The sequence below is a fragment of the Conger conger genome, chromosome 4 (genome assembly GCF_963514075.1).
Source record: "Conger conger chromosome 4, fConCon1.1, whole genome shotgun sequence".
Taxonomy (NCBI): Eukaryota; Metazoa; Chordata; class Actinopteri; order Anguilliformes; family Congridae; genus Conger; species Conger conger.
Window position 1 is genome coordinate 77,049,002 of NC_083763.1, and position 18,584 is coordinate 77,067,585.

Below are 18,584 nucleotides of genomic sequence, written 5' to 3' on the forward strand. Positions count from 1 at the left end.
AGCCTAATCAACTGTACATTGCTCTGGATAAGAGCGTCTGCCAAATGCCAATAATGTAATGTAATGTAATGTCATGTAATCTTGCAAGGATCTGGATCTTGCCAGTCTGGGGTGCCAAATCCTGGAGCCCACTGTACTTCACATGAAAGTCCATGTGAGAGTGCAGGCTGTATTGCGCCTGTCGTGCAAATTCTGGTGCGGCTGCTTCAGTCGATAATATAACACATGAAATGACCACGTACAGTAATCAACACGCAGGATCGCTGTACACAAACACATTTTTTCAACACTGTACTCCACCAAGGTATGCATTGTCTCTTCTAAAATCAAACCGGCATCAAACTACATTCATCCTAAGCTTGTAGAAGGCAGAAAACACCCTATTTCCCACCACATTTGGGGTAAATATATTTCAGTACAGGTGAACGCACTCACCAAAGCTTTCAGTGTAGGCGATCACACAACCCAAATCTCGGTGCAGGTAACCACACTCAACAGAGTGAGGCACCCTCACGCCAATTTCATGAATCAATCTTTATACATACATGTCAGGCAGTATGACAGAGTAGAACTGCAAGAAAATCTGAAAACATCTTTACTGTTTAATTTATCCACAATGCAAGCTCTGTTATAGTACTTAATTGAATAAAACAGTGCTTTATCATACAGTAATATACTGATATTATATATATGAACTGCATACAGTTTGAATAGATCCATTTGAACTGACAGAATCAGGTAAAATTTGTATAACTGTTATAGTTTAATGATGAAAAAACATAAATGTTTACTGTTGTACTTCAGCTATTTCATGCATTTCTAAGACTCACCATCATCCTCCAGGAAGAACCCCTCAGACGCCATTTAGTCCTGTCTTCTGGTGATGTCTTGTCAGTCTTGATTCTGCCTGAGATGTTGTTCTTTTTTTAAATCGGCTGATATAAAATGAGCACTCAGATGTAAAGAAGTTGATGTGTTTGCCTTTGGATTTTCTCCAGTGGCGCAATCTGTGTTCAGTTCTCTCTCTGAAGAAAACAAATAAGACTCCTCTCTTTCGAACACCAGCCCATGTAAGACAGGGAACAGGTTTGACAACACCTTGTTGTGCCGCTGGGAGATACAGAGACGGGAGATGCAAGCAGATTTGTTTGATCCATATCAGGCTGGTATCGAGCTGGTTTGAACCAGCATTTATCTACATTTGATGGCAGGATTGTGGGTCTAGGTGTTTTGGTCCTTCATGACTTTCTCTCTGGCCTCAGGCCAGAGTTAGCTGGATAACCGTACCGGGAAAAACCCCACAAAGCAGAATTACTGAGTTAGCTAGATAACTGTACCGGGAAAAACCCCACAAAGCAAGATTACTGAGTTAACTGGATAACTGCACTGAGTAAAACCCACAAAGCAGGAAAACTCAGCTTGTACTCAGCACATTTATCCGGCTAAATCCTGCACTGTGGAACAGACACCTGCTGCCTTAAGAAACACAATAATATAAACCTCTGGTACAATCGACCCCTCAGGCCGGAGCATCTGTAATATAAACCTCTGGTACAATCGACCCCTCAGACCAGGAGTGTCTGTAATATAAACCTCTGGTACAATCGACCCCTCAGACCAGGAGTGTCTGTAATATAAACCTCTGGTACAATCGACCCCTCAGGCCGGAGCATCTGTAATATAAACCTCTGGTACAATCGACCCCTCAAACCAGGAGTGTCTGTAATATAAACCTCTGGTACAATCGACCCCTCAGGCCAGGAGCGTCTGTAATATAAACCTCTGGTACAATCGACCCCTCAGGCCGGAGCATCTGTAATATAAACCTCTGGTACAATCGACCCCTCAAACCAGGAGTGTCTGTAATATAAACCTCTGGTACAATCGACCCCTCAGACCAGGAGCGTCTGCCCAATCACAGTGGGGGCCCAGCCTCAGGTTGCTCCTGTCCCCTCTCCCAGATCAAGCCCTGCCACGATGAGACTGCAGATTAGCAACAAGGAGGAGCACTAGCGCTTTATTTTCACAGGAAATCCAGTCGGTAAGACGTACACGGTGCCTGGTTATTATGAAAATGAGCCACAACAAAAACAAAGCATTTAGTCCCGGTCCGCAAAATGGCGTCACAAGAGTGGTCTTGCACAGAGCAGTAATGTCTCACGTTCCTGCTTATTGGCTCATTGCCGTGCATGGTAATCAGAGCCTTGTGCCAGTAAGTGCAGCAGACTGGATTTTCAGGTGTGTTTGTGGTGGGCGGGACTGTGTTCAGTTCCAGTAACTGCAGATAATGGTGGCACGCCTTCAGTCGTCATCGCGTGCCTTCAGAAATATGTGTTGATTCTTAACAGGAGCTTTGCAGAAAATTTGTTCTTCCTTCAAATGAAATTAAAGAAAATTCTGCCTGCAATTACTTTTTAAAATTTTTTTATCTGACTTAGAAGGCAGCTTCAAACCGAGAACATGTGACTTTGTCTGATTTACATGTCACAATGCACTCGGTGAGTTTGACAGTTTCACAATTCTATTGTAAAGATGGGAGATTCTCTCTACAAACATGCAGAGGGATACTTTATTTATTTACTCATTCATTTCTACATAAAATACACAAAATAGATCACAAAGGGAAGAAACAATCAGCGTTAAACGTGTTTTAGACTGATACATTTTTTGTTTGTATTACAAAAAATTATTCAAACCTATTATAAAAGATATAACCATTATATATTTCTAACAAAAATAACAAATAACAAATTTCCAAAAAGAAATTTCACCATGAAACAATAGGAAATAAAAAAACAAATCTTGAAAAATAATTCTTAGTATTAGTCACCAAGTTCATCTATAAATAGCCAGACAACAATACCATTATAATTACAAACAGTGATGTCACTTGAGCAAACCCCTAGAGTGGTTTCTCTCTAAGAAACAATAGACAGTAGTATGCCCCAAGAATGAAAGAGATGAAATTCCCTCTCGAGGCAGTGACATCATCAGGTGACATTGTGTGGGGTCCTGATTGTTATTGGAAGATCTGGATGAAATCCTGATAAAAACGTTAGCTCTCACGGTCGCTCGTTGCTAAGTATGAGATACCGTTCTGAACTGATTCCACAGGTTGCCAATTGTTTGTGGAAAACGATTCTGGCACGACGGGCTTAAATTCGGGAGGTGTGCAAGCTCTGGTGATCCTGCGTTGCGATCCCCGTCGACCAATCAGGAGGTGGTTCGGTGCGTGGCGTCTCTGGTCTGGTTGTGTAGCCCGTGTAGTCTGTGCTGTCACCTGACTGGCCGCCACAGTCTGACCTCGCAGAGCCAGAGGGCGCCGTGACCCGTGAGAAAATCGTGTAATGCACACCCTGTTACAGAGCTCCTGTAACGGGACTGGGGGGGGGGACCCGGGCCCCGTGCACTGTTCTGGGAGGGGGGGTCAGGCACCCTGCTCCTCGTCTGGGGCCCTGTAAGGGGACTGGGGGGGGGACCCAGGCCCCGTGCGCTGTTCTGGGAGGGGGGGGGGGGGGTGTAAGTCACATAAACCAAACGAGGGGAAAACAAGGTGAATATGTTGTAGCCTATGTAAGCTGGATGAAGTCATTTAATTGGCATTTAAGCTATTTTGGCTGACAGGTTCAATAGCTTCATTAACCTCACCCATCCCTTCATTGAACAGTATCACACTGCTTATCTCCACACCGAGGTCCACCAGCTAACCTGGGCTACCTGTGCAAAAGTGCTACCTGGGCTACCTGTGCACCGGTGTACTGCTTTAACACTGTTTACTCAGCCACATATTGCCCCACGTAAAATATTTTTTAAACAAATGCTATGAAAGGCCCAACACTGGGTGAGTGTGCATACGCCAATCAGCCAGGGACTCAAAGCTGTGCTCTTGTTAATGATATATATATATATATATTTGAATTGGAATTTTAATAAAGCGAATTTGAATTTGAGGGAGAGAGAGGGAGAGGGAGAGAGAGCGTATTCTCTCTTTCTGATAAAAAAGAATAGCTACATTTCTTCAAGGGTATGAAAAAATACCTGTGTACTATCTGTGCATATCTGCAGTTCAGATGTAATGATATTAATCCGGTCATGCAGGTTCTTCCTTTGCAACATACGGAGAATCCGCCCCTTTCTCACCCCCTACTCGACCCAGCTCCTGGTCCAAGCGATGGTTCTGTCCCGCCTGGACTACTGCAATTCCCGCTTGGCTGGCCTCCCAGCGTCCACCATCAGACCCCTCTAACTTATCCAGAATGCAGCAGCTCGTCTGGTCTTCAACCTTCCCAAATACTCACACGTCACCCCCCTGCTTACTTCCCTCCACTGGCTGCCTGTCATGGCTCGCATCAAATTCAAAACATTGGTGCTAGCCTTCCAAGCAGTTAAGGAGTCTGCCCCAGCTTACCTCCAAAAAATCATCAGACCCTACACCCCTGCCACCCAGCAGAATCTCTTGCCATCTTCAAGCGCAAACTGAAGACGCACCAAAGACCGTCTGCCAAATGCCATTAATGTAATGTCATGTAATGTAATGTAATGTAATCCCAATGCATATTTATACAGACCTATTTTTACAGCTCGCAAAACTCACAGCCTTCTAAATCTGCCCTTTGGTCCCTAAGATGAAATATTTCCTTATGAATCTGAACTCTCTGCTCAGCTTGCTCTGTCCAGCCTGGCCTCAGTCCAACACCACTCCTCCTGCAGCTGTGGGCAGAACCAGTCTCTGTCACGCAGTTTCAGAGAAACCAAACTTTTCTCTGTGTATTTCAGAGAAACTAGTCTGTCTGTGTCAGTGTGAGCAGTGAAATGGCTGAAGGTGGAGGTTTACTGGATCAGGACCAGTTCAGCTGTGCGATCTGTCTGGATCTACTGAAGGATCCGGTGACTATTCCCTGTGGACACAGTTACTGTATGGGCTGTATTAATGGCTGCTGGGATCAGGATGATCATACTGGTGTCTACAGCTGCCCCCAGTGCAGGGAGACCTTCACCCCAAGGCCTGTTTTAAGAAAAAACACCATGCTGGCTGAAGTGGTGGAGAAACTGAAGAAGACAGGACTCCAAGCTGCTCCTCCTGCTCACTGTTGCGCTGGACCTGGAGACGTGGCATGTGATTTCTGCACTGGGAGAAAGCACAAAGCTGTCAAGTCCTGTCTGGTGTGTCTGGCCTCTTACTGTGAAACTCACCTCCAGCCTCACTATGAATCTCCTGCCTTTAAGAAGCACAAACTGGTCAAAGCCACTGAAAACCTGCAGGAGAATATCTGCTCTCATCATGACGAACCGCTGAAGATTTACTGTCGTACCGATCAGCAGTGTATCTGTTATCTGTGTACAATGGATGAACACAGAGGCCATGATACAGTCTCAGCTGCAGCAGAAAGGACTGAGAAACAGGTAGGGCTGAAACTTACACAGAACACTCATGCTATTTCATCAGTAATTACAGGGATTATCTTGATTTTCAGCTCTGATTTATACATTTGAAAAGGACTAAATGTTAGCACAATGATTTCCTGGTCTGAAGTCCGCAGTGATCGAGCAGTAAGAGCCAGAAGTAAAACCAAGTCAGCTCTGTGTGACAGCTCTGTTCACCCCCCTCACCCCCCTATTCACTCCCTGAATGAGAATCAACACGGCTGGAGGAGCTAGTTCACTCACACAGTTTAGAAGCTTTAGCTATGAGGCCAGTACACTTCCACACACTGACCTGCTGTACCTCAAGCAATACAATAAGGTTCCATGAATTTGGGTTTACCAATTTGGTTGTTAAAATGATTTAATGATACACAAATACATCATTTAAGCATGAAATTGACTTTTCATTGAAATTCACTTTTCAAATGTAACAAATCCATTTTCATGTATTCGAGAATATCTATTGAATGTATTAATTACTTGGATATTTCCACATTCATTAGCAAGCCATAGGATGAATGTATAATTAATAAACCAAAGATAAATACATGAAGTTTATTTGAGTTGATAACAGGAATTAATTATGTACAAATACCTAAACAAAGCTGTATAGATTGACTACTCAGTTATTTACATGAGTTAATGCTAATTCATACCAGTTTACCGTTTTGAATATGGAAATGTAATTCAACATTGCTGTATGATAAAATACAATAGAATTATTATAATTTACCTGGGGGGAAATGATCAATCTATCCACAGAAGCAGTTGACACAGAGTAAATTCCAGCAGAGAATCCAAGAGAGAGAGAAGGAGCTGCAGGATCTGAGACAGGCTGTGCAGTCACTCAAGGTGGGTACTGACCAGAGGAGAAGACAACAGCTGGCTGCTGGAAGAGCCATTTCAGGGCTCAGTCAGGGCTCTCCTCCAGTCAGCCAGTGAGGAGCCCAGTGTTGGGCCACTTTCCAGCCCTGTGGGGCTCAATCCCACTGAGCCACACTGTGGGGAACAGGCTGTCTGGGGTCCCAGTAATAGCTGAATGAAAGGCCTAGTTAAAATGTACAGCCCTCCTCTCTCTGTGTCTCCTAACAGCACTCTGCACAGGCAGCAGTGGAGGACAGTGAGAGGATCTTTACTGAGATGATCTGCTCCATTGAGAGAAGGTGCTCTGAGGTGAAAGAGCTGATCAGAGATCAGGAGAAGGCTGAAGTGAGTTGGGCTGAAGGACTCCTGGAGCGACTGGAGCAGGAGATTGCTGAGCTAAGGAGGAGAGACGCTGAGCTGGAGCAGCTTTCACACACAGAGGATCACATCCATTTCCTCAAGGTAACATCACTGGTTCTCTGACAGTCTGCACTGATGTACATTGTACATACATGGTGAGGTGTGTTCCTCATTTATAAAGATCTGCTCCTGGTATCTGCACAGCAATCTGCACTGAGACCGTTCTTTGTCTGTGTGTTTGTCTGCAGAGCTGTCAGTCTCTCTGTGCCCCTCCTGGACCTGAAGACTTACCCAGCATCACTGTCAGTCCACGTGTCCTTTTTGAGGCTGTGACGAAATCTGTCTCTGAGCTGAAAGAGCGACTGGAAGATGTTTTCAAGGCGGAGTTTGTCAAAGTTTCTGGAAAAGGTTGGTGGACAAACCCTGCTGCAGAAAGTGTGTTTAGGCACTGCACACAACACACTGGTGAGATTCACTTTTACATCATGAAAGGCACTATCACAGGTTATATAATATTAATGAGAGGGGTGAGTGACATTTCAGTCTGTCTCACAGGTTATATATCATAGTGTGGAGTGACACTTGAAGCTCCAAATGAGCCACAATATGTGTAGGGATGAGACATTGAAAGCACCCAGTGTGATATGAGGTGGTTTATAACTATAAAACTCTTCAGTCAAAGCAGACTTTGGAGGATACTTTGTCCTCCAAAGTCAGAGAACAAAATATCTCCAGTTTTTACTTGCAAGGATGGAAGCTGCTGTGGAGAGATGAGAAGAGATTGCACAGTTTAGAAAGATTCCTTTCAGAGAGAAAGATCTTGAAGATCTTCTCAAACTCAGTAATTTATCATAAACATTACCATCTTGTCTCATCTCACTGCATCTTTGCTCAGTTTTCGAAGAATAGCTGGGACTGATACTGATGCTGGATCCTTCATGTATTTGAATAGTATATCAGTTAATTCATGTTAATGACATTTTCATCTACCTTATTGTAAAGTGTGACCAATATTTTCAGTGAAATTAGCATAACTGGGAAATGATAAAAGAAGGTAATCTTTAAGAGCTTGCGCTGTGATCTCTCTCCACAGTGGGAAGAGTCCATATTGTTGGCCCTGAAGAGCCCAAGACCAGAGAGGACTTCTTACAATGTGAGTCTGTATTTCAGCCCCAATGCAAAGGATGAAGCAACATGAGATTATGGGGGAATATGAAGAAGTAGATTAGAATTTAGAATTTTCTATATTCATAAGTGACTGGATTTAGAGATCTCATACATCTTCTCCTCTATCAGATCTCTGTTAATTCAGCTGCAGTCATCCTGGTATTAAAGAAATGGATCATACAGTACATTGCAATTGTACTTGGACAGCTGGTAGAGTTTCAATTCTTCTGGCCGCAGAACATTATGAAAAGAGATCATAATTTGAAATGAAACAATGAATATGAGACGGGTGCGTGGGGGTTGGACCCAAAATGCACGACTCAGAAACAATAGTAAAATAAAGTCCAGTTAGGGCTTTATTCGGGACGGGTCCCAGGAGCGTAGTCAATACAAGCAAAGTCCATACACGAAGATCCAGCCAAACAAATACAAATCAAACAAAAAGCACGGTGCCGAGGGAAGAGGCAATCTCGTAGTCGGTAGGCGTGCAGGGAGGTCCGGTAGCAGGAGAGCTGTCAGCGGGGCAGATGAACAGGCGGACGGCAGGCAGAGGCGTAGTCGTGGGCGAAGCGGGAGTCGAAACCATGAAACAATCAGCGGGGCAAAAGTACAAAAAACGGTAGGCGGGAACGTAGTCGAGAAACAAAACGAAGGTCACAAAACAGAAATCAATAGTCGATGGTCAGTAACAGGCGTGGATCGTAACGTGTAATCAAAACAGTAAGTAATGCTCAAGAGTTGCGTGAAAAAACAGAGGCAGACAATTTCGCAGTGAACAGTTGCGCGACTGGGCTATAAATGCAGGTGTAGACAGGTGTAGACAATTAGTAAGAGCGTAGCAAGGAAATGGAAAACAGGTGCGATGGATGACAAGTTTAACAAGGAGATTAGTAATCGTTAGTAATAAACCTATCCTGCCCTAGCATTAGTAAATTAGTAAATGACATGCACGAGAAACATAAGGTAACATGAACACATGATTAGTCTTGTTAGTTTCTACCCAATCCTGATCTAGCGTTAGTAGTTTTAGTAAATAGACAAATAGAACATTAGGGGAGTGAAGGACAGAACGAGAGAGAGAGAGAGAGAGAAAAGGCGGAACGCAAGGTTTGCGGAAAAACATGTAAAAGTGTATGCATAACAACGACCAGTTAACGTAACAATAAACATACATCGAAACATAACACAAAGCGGAACTAAGACGATAATCACTCAACATAACCAGGTAATATAATCGTACGAAAACATAACTAGACATGACAAGAAAATAAATCGTAACAAGACATAACTAGACATGACGAGAAAATAAATCGTAACAAGAAATAAACTAAACAACATGACAAACCTAGACTAACATAATACATGATAAAACACTACGTGACTAAGACAACATGGATAAACATAAATCAACATAAAACATGGTGAGACAGACCTGAAACGTGACAGAATATGAAGTTAAAGTGCAGACTGCCCCTTTACTTTGAGGGTATTAGCATCAATATCTGGTGATGCGTGTAGGAATTACATTCCTTTTCATACATAGCCCTCCTTCCCCCCCATTTTTATGGACCAAAAGTAATTGGACAGTTGGCTTCTGAACTGCTTCTGAATAGTCAGGTGTATTCAATTGCTTCCTTTTAATTAAGGAAAATTAATGGAAAAGCCCATTATCAGGCAGAGAATTAAGAAGAAAGAACAGTTAGAGACAGGCTAAACAATACGCTGTCCAAACGAAACCTAAGAAAATCATGAAGAAGAAACAAAGCACTGGTGTATGTTTGGGAGCATTGCCTTGCTGTGGGATGATGCACCATCCAATGAGTGTGAAGGAGTTTGATTGAACTTGAGCAGATCTGTAGACTACAGAATTTCATGACGGCAGCAAGGAGTGAATAACATGGTGAAGCTTTTTTTTTTTCAAGTGCAGGTTCTCCAAATTGAAGTGCCAATATTTACAATGAACAAAACTATACATAATACGACATCAGCTGTTATAATATTTTTACTTTATTACACCTTCATGTTCATGTGATTATCTAATCAGCCAATTGTGTGGCAGCAGTGCAGTGCATAAAATCATGTAGATATGGGTCGGGAGCTTCACATATTGTTCACATCACCATCAGAATGGGGAAAAAATTTGATCTAAGTGACTTTGACCGCCTGCGACCCTGTTCAGGATAAGCGGGTTAAGATAATGGATGGATGGATGGATGGATGACTTTGACCGTGGAATGATTGTTGATAGCAGTGGTTTGAATATCTCAGAAACTTCTGATCTCCTGGGATTTTCATGCAAAAAACTAAAACAGCAGTTCTGCAGACAGAAGCGCTTTGTTAATGAGAGACATGGGGCGGACATGGGGCATGGGGCGACATGGCTCAGGAAGTAAGAGCAGTCGTCTGGCAGTCGTCTGGCAGTCGGAGGGTTGCCGATTCGATCCCCCACCCGGGCTGTGTAAGACACCTAACCCCCAAATGTTGACATTTGCTATGTGGGTTGAGTGGACTAATCTTCAGGAACTCTAAACTCAACACTTTAAGTCACTCCTCCCCCAGCTGAACCTCCATAAACAATATCGTCGTATTTAAACAATGTGCATCTACGCAGTCCATCTAACAACAACAACAATTTAACAGAAAGATTTACACGGCAAACATTTTTACACATTTAAAATGATACATAAACACAACAGACTCACACCAGCAGGCCCTTTCCCGTACAAGAGAGAGAGTGATGACAACACCTTACAAGACATGACAGACCTTGCCACATTAATAAATTACACACACAAAACACAATTCTACCCACAACTGCATTTTGGAAGAACTACATGTGTGCCTATACTGCATATAATGAGAGCAAAACGTGGAGCAAATCATAAAGGTTCGGCACGGAATCAGCCTGTGGCATTTCTTCTTCTGTGGAGAGTAGTCACTGATGCATCCAGTCCTGCTTCCTGAGGAGGGTTTCTGATCTGTCCGCCCGGTGTTTGGGGTTTTTTTTTCATTATGGTGAGAATTCTTCAGATGTGAGCTGTTGAGGTCTTCCTTGGCCTACCAGCCTCTTTGCAAATACTGAGCTCACCAGTGCTATCTTTCTTAAAGATTTTCCAAACTGTTTATTTTGGAAAGCCTATTGTTCAGCCTGACGGTTATTTTCTTATTTCTCTGCCTCATAATGGCTTCCTTCCACTTTCATTGGCACAACTCAGGGCCTCATGTTGGCAAACACCAATGAGGTGACTGCAAAGGCACTCAAAAGCCTAGAATCAAGACTCGATACTGAAAGCTTTCAAATACCTGCACTAAGGAAGCGATTGAATACACCTGACTATTCAGAATCAGCTGAGAACCCAACCATCAAATTACTTTTGGTCCCTTAAAATGCGAGCACTTTGTATAAAAATGGTGATTCCTAAACTGATCACCTCTTATGGATGTAAATAAAGAGCCAAAAGAACAGAAATTGTACTGTTGGAATACATACAGACTGCACTGTGTTATGTTCCCTGCTAGGGACAGGAAACTATAACGGACGAACTGCGGACGAACAGCCACTTTAAAACACCCAGAAACGAAATCACTCTTAAGATACACCGAGTGCAAAGGAACTTTTAAATGTCCTAGTTCAATGCCTTGAACGAGTACATCCGAACCACAATATGTTTCCTCTGAAAATGGCAAAGCAGAAGAAAGAATAAAACTCTGAACCGAACCTGTGTCTCGTAACATTTTAACATGAATGTTGTCTTCCTCACGCCCTGTGAGTGAGACCATTCCTTCAAAACTGAACGGTTCATAACCTTGATCTATTTCACTATGCGAGTGAACGCAGTTGCTCACGCAACCAGAACCTTTTGCACCTTTTTGTTTCAAAGCCGCGTTCTTCTTTTTTAAAGCAGGACATACAGAAATTAGATGGCCAATTTCGTGGCAATAGTAGCATTCACGAGACTCACTATTAGATGACGGAGGCGGAGGCTTATCGGACTTTGCATTCCGGTAAGTCTGCCGCGAAGCAGAAGGATGAGTAGTCTCACAACGAGGAAAAGAGGACAAAGAAAAGGTGTTTTTCTCATCAGCACATACAGCAGCGTGGGCCAGTGTTGTTACTTTTTTGTCGTTTAAATACATCGCTACTGTGTCTGGCACGCAATTTTTAAACTCCTCTAGCAAAATCATCTCTCGAAATTGCTCTCTGGTTTGCGCACGTTGTGAATTACACCACCTATCGAATGCATTTTCCTTTTCCCTCGCGAACTCTACAAACGTGAGTTTGTCAGTTTTTCTAAGACTTCTAAACTTTTGTCTGTAGGCTTCAGGCACCAACTCGTATGCATGCAATATCGCTGTTTTCACAGAATTATAATCTAAACTTTGCTGAAGACTAAGGGCCGAATAAACAGCTTGTGCTTTGCCACCCAGCACAGTCTGCAGAAGCAAAGTCCAGACCTCAACTGGCCATTGCAGCGTAACCGCAACCCTCTCGAAATGAGTGAAATATACTTCAATCTCACGTTCATTAAAAGGTGGAACCATACGAATGTTACGGCTAACATCAAAAGGCTGGCCTGGTTGCAGTGGCACAGGCAGAACAGGATCAAGCGAAACATCATTGTCACCCAACGGAGCATTTGTATTTAACGCTCCTGGTAGAACATTCAGCGGAGGCGCGGTGACAGAATCGCCACCCAAAGCAGATGAAACAAACGGACCCACAAAGGCACTCGAAGGAGCAGAAGAAGCACGCACAGGAGAGCGAACAAGAGAAACAGGAGGCCGCAAGTCTTGCGAAGGATGAGCTGAAGGAACTGGTGGAGTGATGGTGAGTCTCTTTTCAGCCAATTCGAATTCAAGCTTGCGTAATGCGAAATTACGCTCTTCACACTCACGAAGATGCTCTCTCTGCCTCTCTTTTTCCTGCGCATCGAGCTCGAGTTTTCTTAAGTCAAGCTGAACCTCTAATTTCTTGAGTTCAATTTCTTTATCGATTTCTTTTTCCTTGACCAGTCGATTTTCTCGCTCAGCACTTAGTTTAGCTGCCTCAAACTGTAATTTACGCTCCTCTAAAGTATATTCCCGAAGCTTTAGTTCCTGCTCAGAAATATTGCTGGCAGCTGACAAAGCTGAAACAGGTGGAGAACTTGGAACTTCCTCTCTAACGGAGAAAATGTCTTTAGCTATCAGACCGTCAAATACTGCCTTCAACAGTGTTTCCTTAAGCTTTTTATCATCTGATGTAAGGCTAATTGAGTACTGTTCTGCAATTTGGACTAACTGGTCCTTAGTGCAACTTTGCAACAGAACGTCGGAAGGACTCTGAATAAACTGCTCTACCACTGCCATTTTAACTAATAGGCTACTATAACACAAGCTACATTAAATCAAAGGGATACAAACGAAATGCAGAGGGAAATTTTCAGAAATAACCCACAAAAGATGGGTTTTACACATTTACCGCCGACGCCACGAAAACAACGTCCTTCGTCTAGCCGACAAAAACCCCTACAAATAAATCCAAAGTCTGCCGATGCTCAGTCCAAAAAAAAAACACAAATAACATGGCCAAACGAAAAAACAGTGCCATCGTTCAAAAACACAAAAACTGGAATGAACAGCGCCGTAACCTTAACCCAGACTGGGTGAAACCCTGGACCCTACTTACCTACCCCAAAAATTAAACTAAGCCTCAAATATCTTCAAAGCGTACCAATTGAAGACTCACAAGGAATCTCCCCCCGGGTTTGCTTTCAAATAAACCCACTACCAAACCAAAGAAATAATCAAAAGGCTAACTTACCAGCGTTTCTCAGTTACAATGCGCTTCAATCCAGATTCAGAAAGGCGAAGAAAAAACGGACGGATGAGCACACTCAAATACGAAAATGGCCAAATTATTCAAAAAAGCGGATGAGCCAAATGTTGGTAAAAAAAAAACAATCGGGTTCAAAAAAAAAAAAAAAAACGGACGAGCCCCCATTTTGTTATGTTCCCTGCTAGGGACAGGAAACTATAACAAATTACTAAATAAAGCAAGGGCAAGAAAACGGCAGACAACGGAGGATAACTTTAAACAAATAATCTATTTATTATAATTACAAAAAAACATAAGTATTCAAAACGAAAGATCAAAAGAAGCCAGAAGGCCGCAACGAAGCCACCCAATTTTCCAGGCCTGGCTCCGAGCCTCTCACTCTGAGAGAGGCAGGAGAACGTGGGCGAGCGCGAAGCGTGGCGTGTCAGCTGCGACGAAGCCACGAACCAGAAACGAAGTTCCCCCCCCAAAGTGAGCCAACCACCTGGAGTGACGCAAGCCGGCACCTTTTATAGGTTCAAATTCCATTCAAAATTATCACTAAGAGCACATTGAAAAGATTGCCTAGAGACAACTAACAATGTTTTCTGACTGTAATATTGAGTAATATATGAAAACCTGATTTAAAGACGCTTTTAACAAAATTGAAAATAAATTATTTTTGAAAAGTGATGGTTTTTGGATTTGGGAGCTTCTTTCACATTCGTAATGCAAGTTCCTGTGCGTGTGTCAATAACATTTTACTACATGGTGGGAATGTCTCACCCAACATCCCCAGTGGAGAACAGCACAAAGAGGAACATTTTAAGAATGAAAACACATTGAATCGATACTACTCCAAAAAAAGGAATTGTGAGACATTCATTCATGTGTGAGAGAGATCCAGTCATATCCTGATCATCCAGAGAGATTTGACTACTGCTCCCAGGTGCTGTGCAGAGAGGGTCTGTCTGGACGCTGTTACTGGGAGGCTGAGTGGAGAGGAGATGATGATGATAATGATGATGATGGGGTTTATATAGCAGTGACATATAAAGAGATCAGCAGGAAAGGGTGGGGTTATGATGCTGCTTTGGGAGGTAATGACAAGTCCTGGAGATTGCGCTGCTCTCCCTCCTTTTACTCATTCATGCACAAAAGAGAGGACACTGAAATCCCTGCTCCCTCCTCCTCCAGAATAGGAGTGTACCTGGATCACGGGGCAGGAACACTGTCCTTCTACAGCGTCTCTGACACAATTACCCTCCTGCACAGAGTCCAGACCACGTTCACTCAGCCCCTCTATCCTGGGTTTGGGGTTTATGGGTGTGGATCTTATGTAAAACTGTGTGATCTGGGTTGAGTCAGAAAGTGAAGGGAAGATCAGCTGTAATTAAAGAGAGGGAAAACAGTGAAATGAGATTTACATTGATATGCAGCTTCACAAAACTGATTTAATAAGATATGGTGAAGTTACTGTTGTGACTCCATTTTGATGATTTAGGAGTGCTTAATGGATGATTTTTGAGACGCCTTTAGAAGTATTACATCGCTGTCCAGGGCATTTAGTGCTGCAGCACCCAGGCTCTGGAATGACCTTCCTGGGTGCAATAGGACTGATTATTTTTGAAAAGTGATGGTTTTTGGATTTGGGAGCTTCTTTCACATTCGTAATGCAAGTTCCTGTGCGTGTGTCAATAACATTTTACTACATGGTGGGAATGTCTCACCCAACATCCCCAGTGGAGAACAGCACAAAGAGGAACATTTTAAGAATGAAAACACATTGAATCGATACTACTCCAAAAAAAGGAATTGTGAGACATTCATTCATCCATCCATTATCTTTACCCGCTTATCCTGAACAGGGTCGCAGGGGGCTGGAGCCTATCACAGCCTACATTGGGCGAAAGGCAGGAATACACCCTGGACAGGTTGCCAGTCCATCGCAGGGCAACATTGTGAGACAGTATCAGGCTATTGTTTTAATACTAAGAAATTATGACATTATTGACACTTTAACTTTCACTTTTAAATGTCCTCCTGTAAGACATTCATCAACTCCTAACTTCCCTGCTAAAACCTCTCCCCACCGGGATCTCTCCATTTCCCTCAGCGATACCACACTCACGCCATCACCCAGTGCAAGGAACCTCAGCGTGGTGATGGACAACAGACTGTCGCTTTCCAAGAACATTGCGGCGGTGACCCGGTCTTGCAGGTTCTTCCTATACAACATACGGAGAATCCGCCCCTTTCTCACCCCCTACTCGACCCAGCTCCTGGTCCAAGCGATGGTTCTGTCCCGCCTGGACTACTGCAATTCCCTCTTGGCTGGCCTCCCAGCATCCACCATCAGACCCCTCCAACTCATCCAGAATGCAGCAGCTCGTCTGGTCTTCAACCTTCCCAAATACTCACACGTCACCCCCCTGCTTACTACCCTCCACTGGCTGCCTGTCATGGCTCGCATCAAATTCAAAACATTGGTGCTAGCCTTCCAAGCAGTTAAAGGGTCTTCCCCAGCTTATCTACAAAAAATCATCAGACCCTACACCCCTGCCAGACCTCTTCGTTCAGCCTCCACAGGCTGCTTGGCACCTCCCCCTCTCCGAACCTCCACCTCACGCTCACGACTACTGTCTGTTCTGGCTCCACGGTGGTGGAACGAACTCCCCGTTGAGGTCAGAACTGTAGAATCTCTCCCCACCTTCAAGCGCAAGCTGAAGACACACCTCTTCAAGCAGCACCTCTCCCCATCCCTCCCTACCTCCCTGTGAACCTTAATTGTTGTCTCTGTGACGTGCTTTGTGTATCGGTATTTTTAGTTGGCTAGGTAAGCAGTGTTTGGATAGTTAACTTTGGTCACTTTTGCTCTGTTTGTTTGTTTCTTTGTTGCCCACGTCCTTATCTTTGTTGTACAAATAATCCCTGGTTATGGGTATGCACTTTGTTGTATGTCGCTCTGGATAAGAGCGTCTGCCAAATGCCAATAATGTAATGTAATGTAATGTATGGAATTACTGACCTTAGGTAAATAGTCATTGACATTAATGGCATTTGGCAGATGCTCTTATCCAGAGCGACGTACAACAAAGTGCATACCCATAACCAGGGATAAGTTCGCTGAAAGACCCTAGAGGGAAGTACAATTTCAACTGCTACCTGTACAACAAAGATAAGGTGTCACGTTTCAGGTCTGTCTCATCATGTTTTATGTTGATTTATGTTTATTCATGTTGTCTTAGTCACGTAGTGTTTTATCATGTATTATGTTGTCTAGGTTCGTCATGTTGTTTAGTTATGTTTCGTTACGATTTATTTTCTTGTCATGTTTAGTTATGTCTCGTTACGATTTATTTTCTTGTCATGTCTAGTTATGTTATCGTACGATTTTATTACCTGGTTATGTTGAGTGATTATCGTCTTAGTTCCGCTTTGTGTTATGTTTCGATGTATGTTTATTGTTACGTTTAACTGGTCGTTGTTATGCATACACTTTTACATGTTTTTCCGCAAACCTTGCGTTCCGCCTTTTCTCTCTCTCTCTCTCTCGTTCTGTCATTCACTCCCTAATTATTTCCATTTGTCTATTTACTAAAACTACTAACGCTAGATCAGGATTGGGTAGAAACTAACAAGACTAATCATGTGTTCATGTTACCTTATGTTTCTCGTGCATGTCATTTACTAATTTACTAATGCTAGGGCAGGATAGGTTTATTACTAACGATTACTAATCTCCTTGTTAACTTGTCATCCATCGCACCTGTTTTCCATTTCCTTGCTACGCTCTAGCTAATTGTCTACACCTGTCTACACCTGCATTTATAGCCCAGTCGCGCAACTGTTCACTGCGAAATTGTCTGCCTCTGTCTTTTCACGCAACTCTTGAGCATTACTTACTGTCTTGATTACACGTTACGATCCACGCCTGTTACTGACCATCGACCATTGATTTCTGTTTTGTGACCTTCGTTTTGTTTTTCGACTACGTCCCCGCCTACCGTTTATGTACTTTTGCCCCGCTGATTGTTTCATGGTTTCGACTCCCGCTTCGCCCACGACTACGCCTCTGCCTGCCGTCCGCCTGTTCGTCTGCCCCGCTGACTGCTCTCCTGCTACCGGACCTCCCTGCACGCCTACCGACTACGAGATTGCCTCTTCCCTCGGCACCGTGCTTTTTGTTCGTTTTGTATTTGTTTGGCTGGATCTTCGTGTATGGACTTTGCTTGTATTGACTACGCTCCTGGGACTCGTCCCGAATAAAGCCCTAACGGGACTTTATTTTACTATTGTTTCTGAGTCGTGCATTTTGGGTCCAACCCCCACGCACCCGTCTCAGAACAATTTCGCCACGATGGACCCTGCTGACTCAACTGCCATGTTCCACGCCCTCCAGGAACAAGGAGCCATCGTCCGGCAGCATTCACAAGGAATCTCTGAGCTTCACCTAGAGATTTGTGAACTGTGTGCAGAGATGAGGAGGCTCGCCGTTGCGGTCCTGCCACAACCACGGGAGGAACCCACCCACCCACCCACTTCCCTGGCGGTCAACCCCTCGGGAGCCTGGCAATTCCGGGAGCCCCAACAACCCCCCCCGGAGAGGTTCGGTGGAGAACCTGAGAGGTGCAAGGCGTTCCTACTCCAGTGCGAGTTTGTATTCAGACAACAGCCCCAGACCTACAACAGCGACGACCGTCGGATTGGCTATGTGATGGGACTACTCAAGGGGAGGGCGTTGGATTGGGCTACGGCGGTGTGGTCCGGGGGTTCTTTCCCTCCCCGTTACCCAGCCTTCGCCGACGAGATTCGTAAGGTGTTCCAACACGCATCCAGTGACCAGGAGCCATCCCAGAGACTGATTGCTCTGCGCCAGGGACGGAAGACCGCGGCAGACCACTCCATCGACTTCCGCACCCTCGCAGCAGCTACTAGTTGGAACGATGCAGCTTTGGCGAATCTCTTCCTG

The 18,584-nt window shown here is 44.0% G+C and overlaps 2 protein-coding genes across 3 annotated transcripts in view; one reads left to right on the plus strand and one right to left on the minus strand.

Moving 5' to 3' along the window:
- Window positions 1-1,511, minus strand: part of LOC133126382 (uncharacterized) — a 6,582-nt gene extending 5,071 nt beyond the window's left edge. Inside the window, exon 1 of one of the 2 annotated variants that reach the window (XM_061238561.1) lies at window positions 831-1,511. In XM_061238561.1, coding sequence (XP_061094545.1) covers window positions 831-864 — 34 coding nt within the window. In that variant the 5' untranslated portion in view covers window positions 865-1,511. The remainder of the gene's footprint in view (window positions 1-830) is intronic. The other variant, XM_061238560.1, reaches the window with a different exon arrangement.
- Window positions 1,512-4,776: 3,265 nt separating this feature from the next.
- Window positions 4,777-15,851, plus strand: LOC133126380 (E3 ubiquitin/ISG15 ligase TRIM25-like). Its single transcript, XM_061238558.1, has 6 exons — window positions 4,777-5,403; window positions 6,187-6,276; window positions 6,517-6,750; window positions 6,897-7,056; window positions 7,742-7,801; window positions 15,729-15,851. The coding sequence occupies exons 1-6, from the start codon at window positions 4,813-4,815 to the stop codon at window positions 15,776-15,778; spliced, it is 1,185 nt and encodes a 394-aa protein (XP_061094542.1). The 5' UTR covers window positions 4,777-4,812; the 3' UTR covers window positions 15,779-15,851.
- Window positions 15,852-18,584: the final 2,733 nt, after the last annotated feature.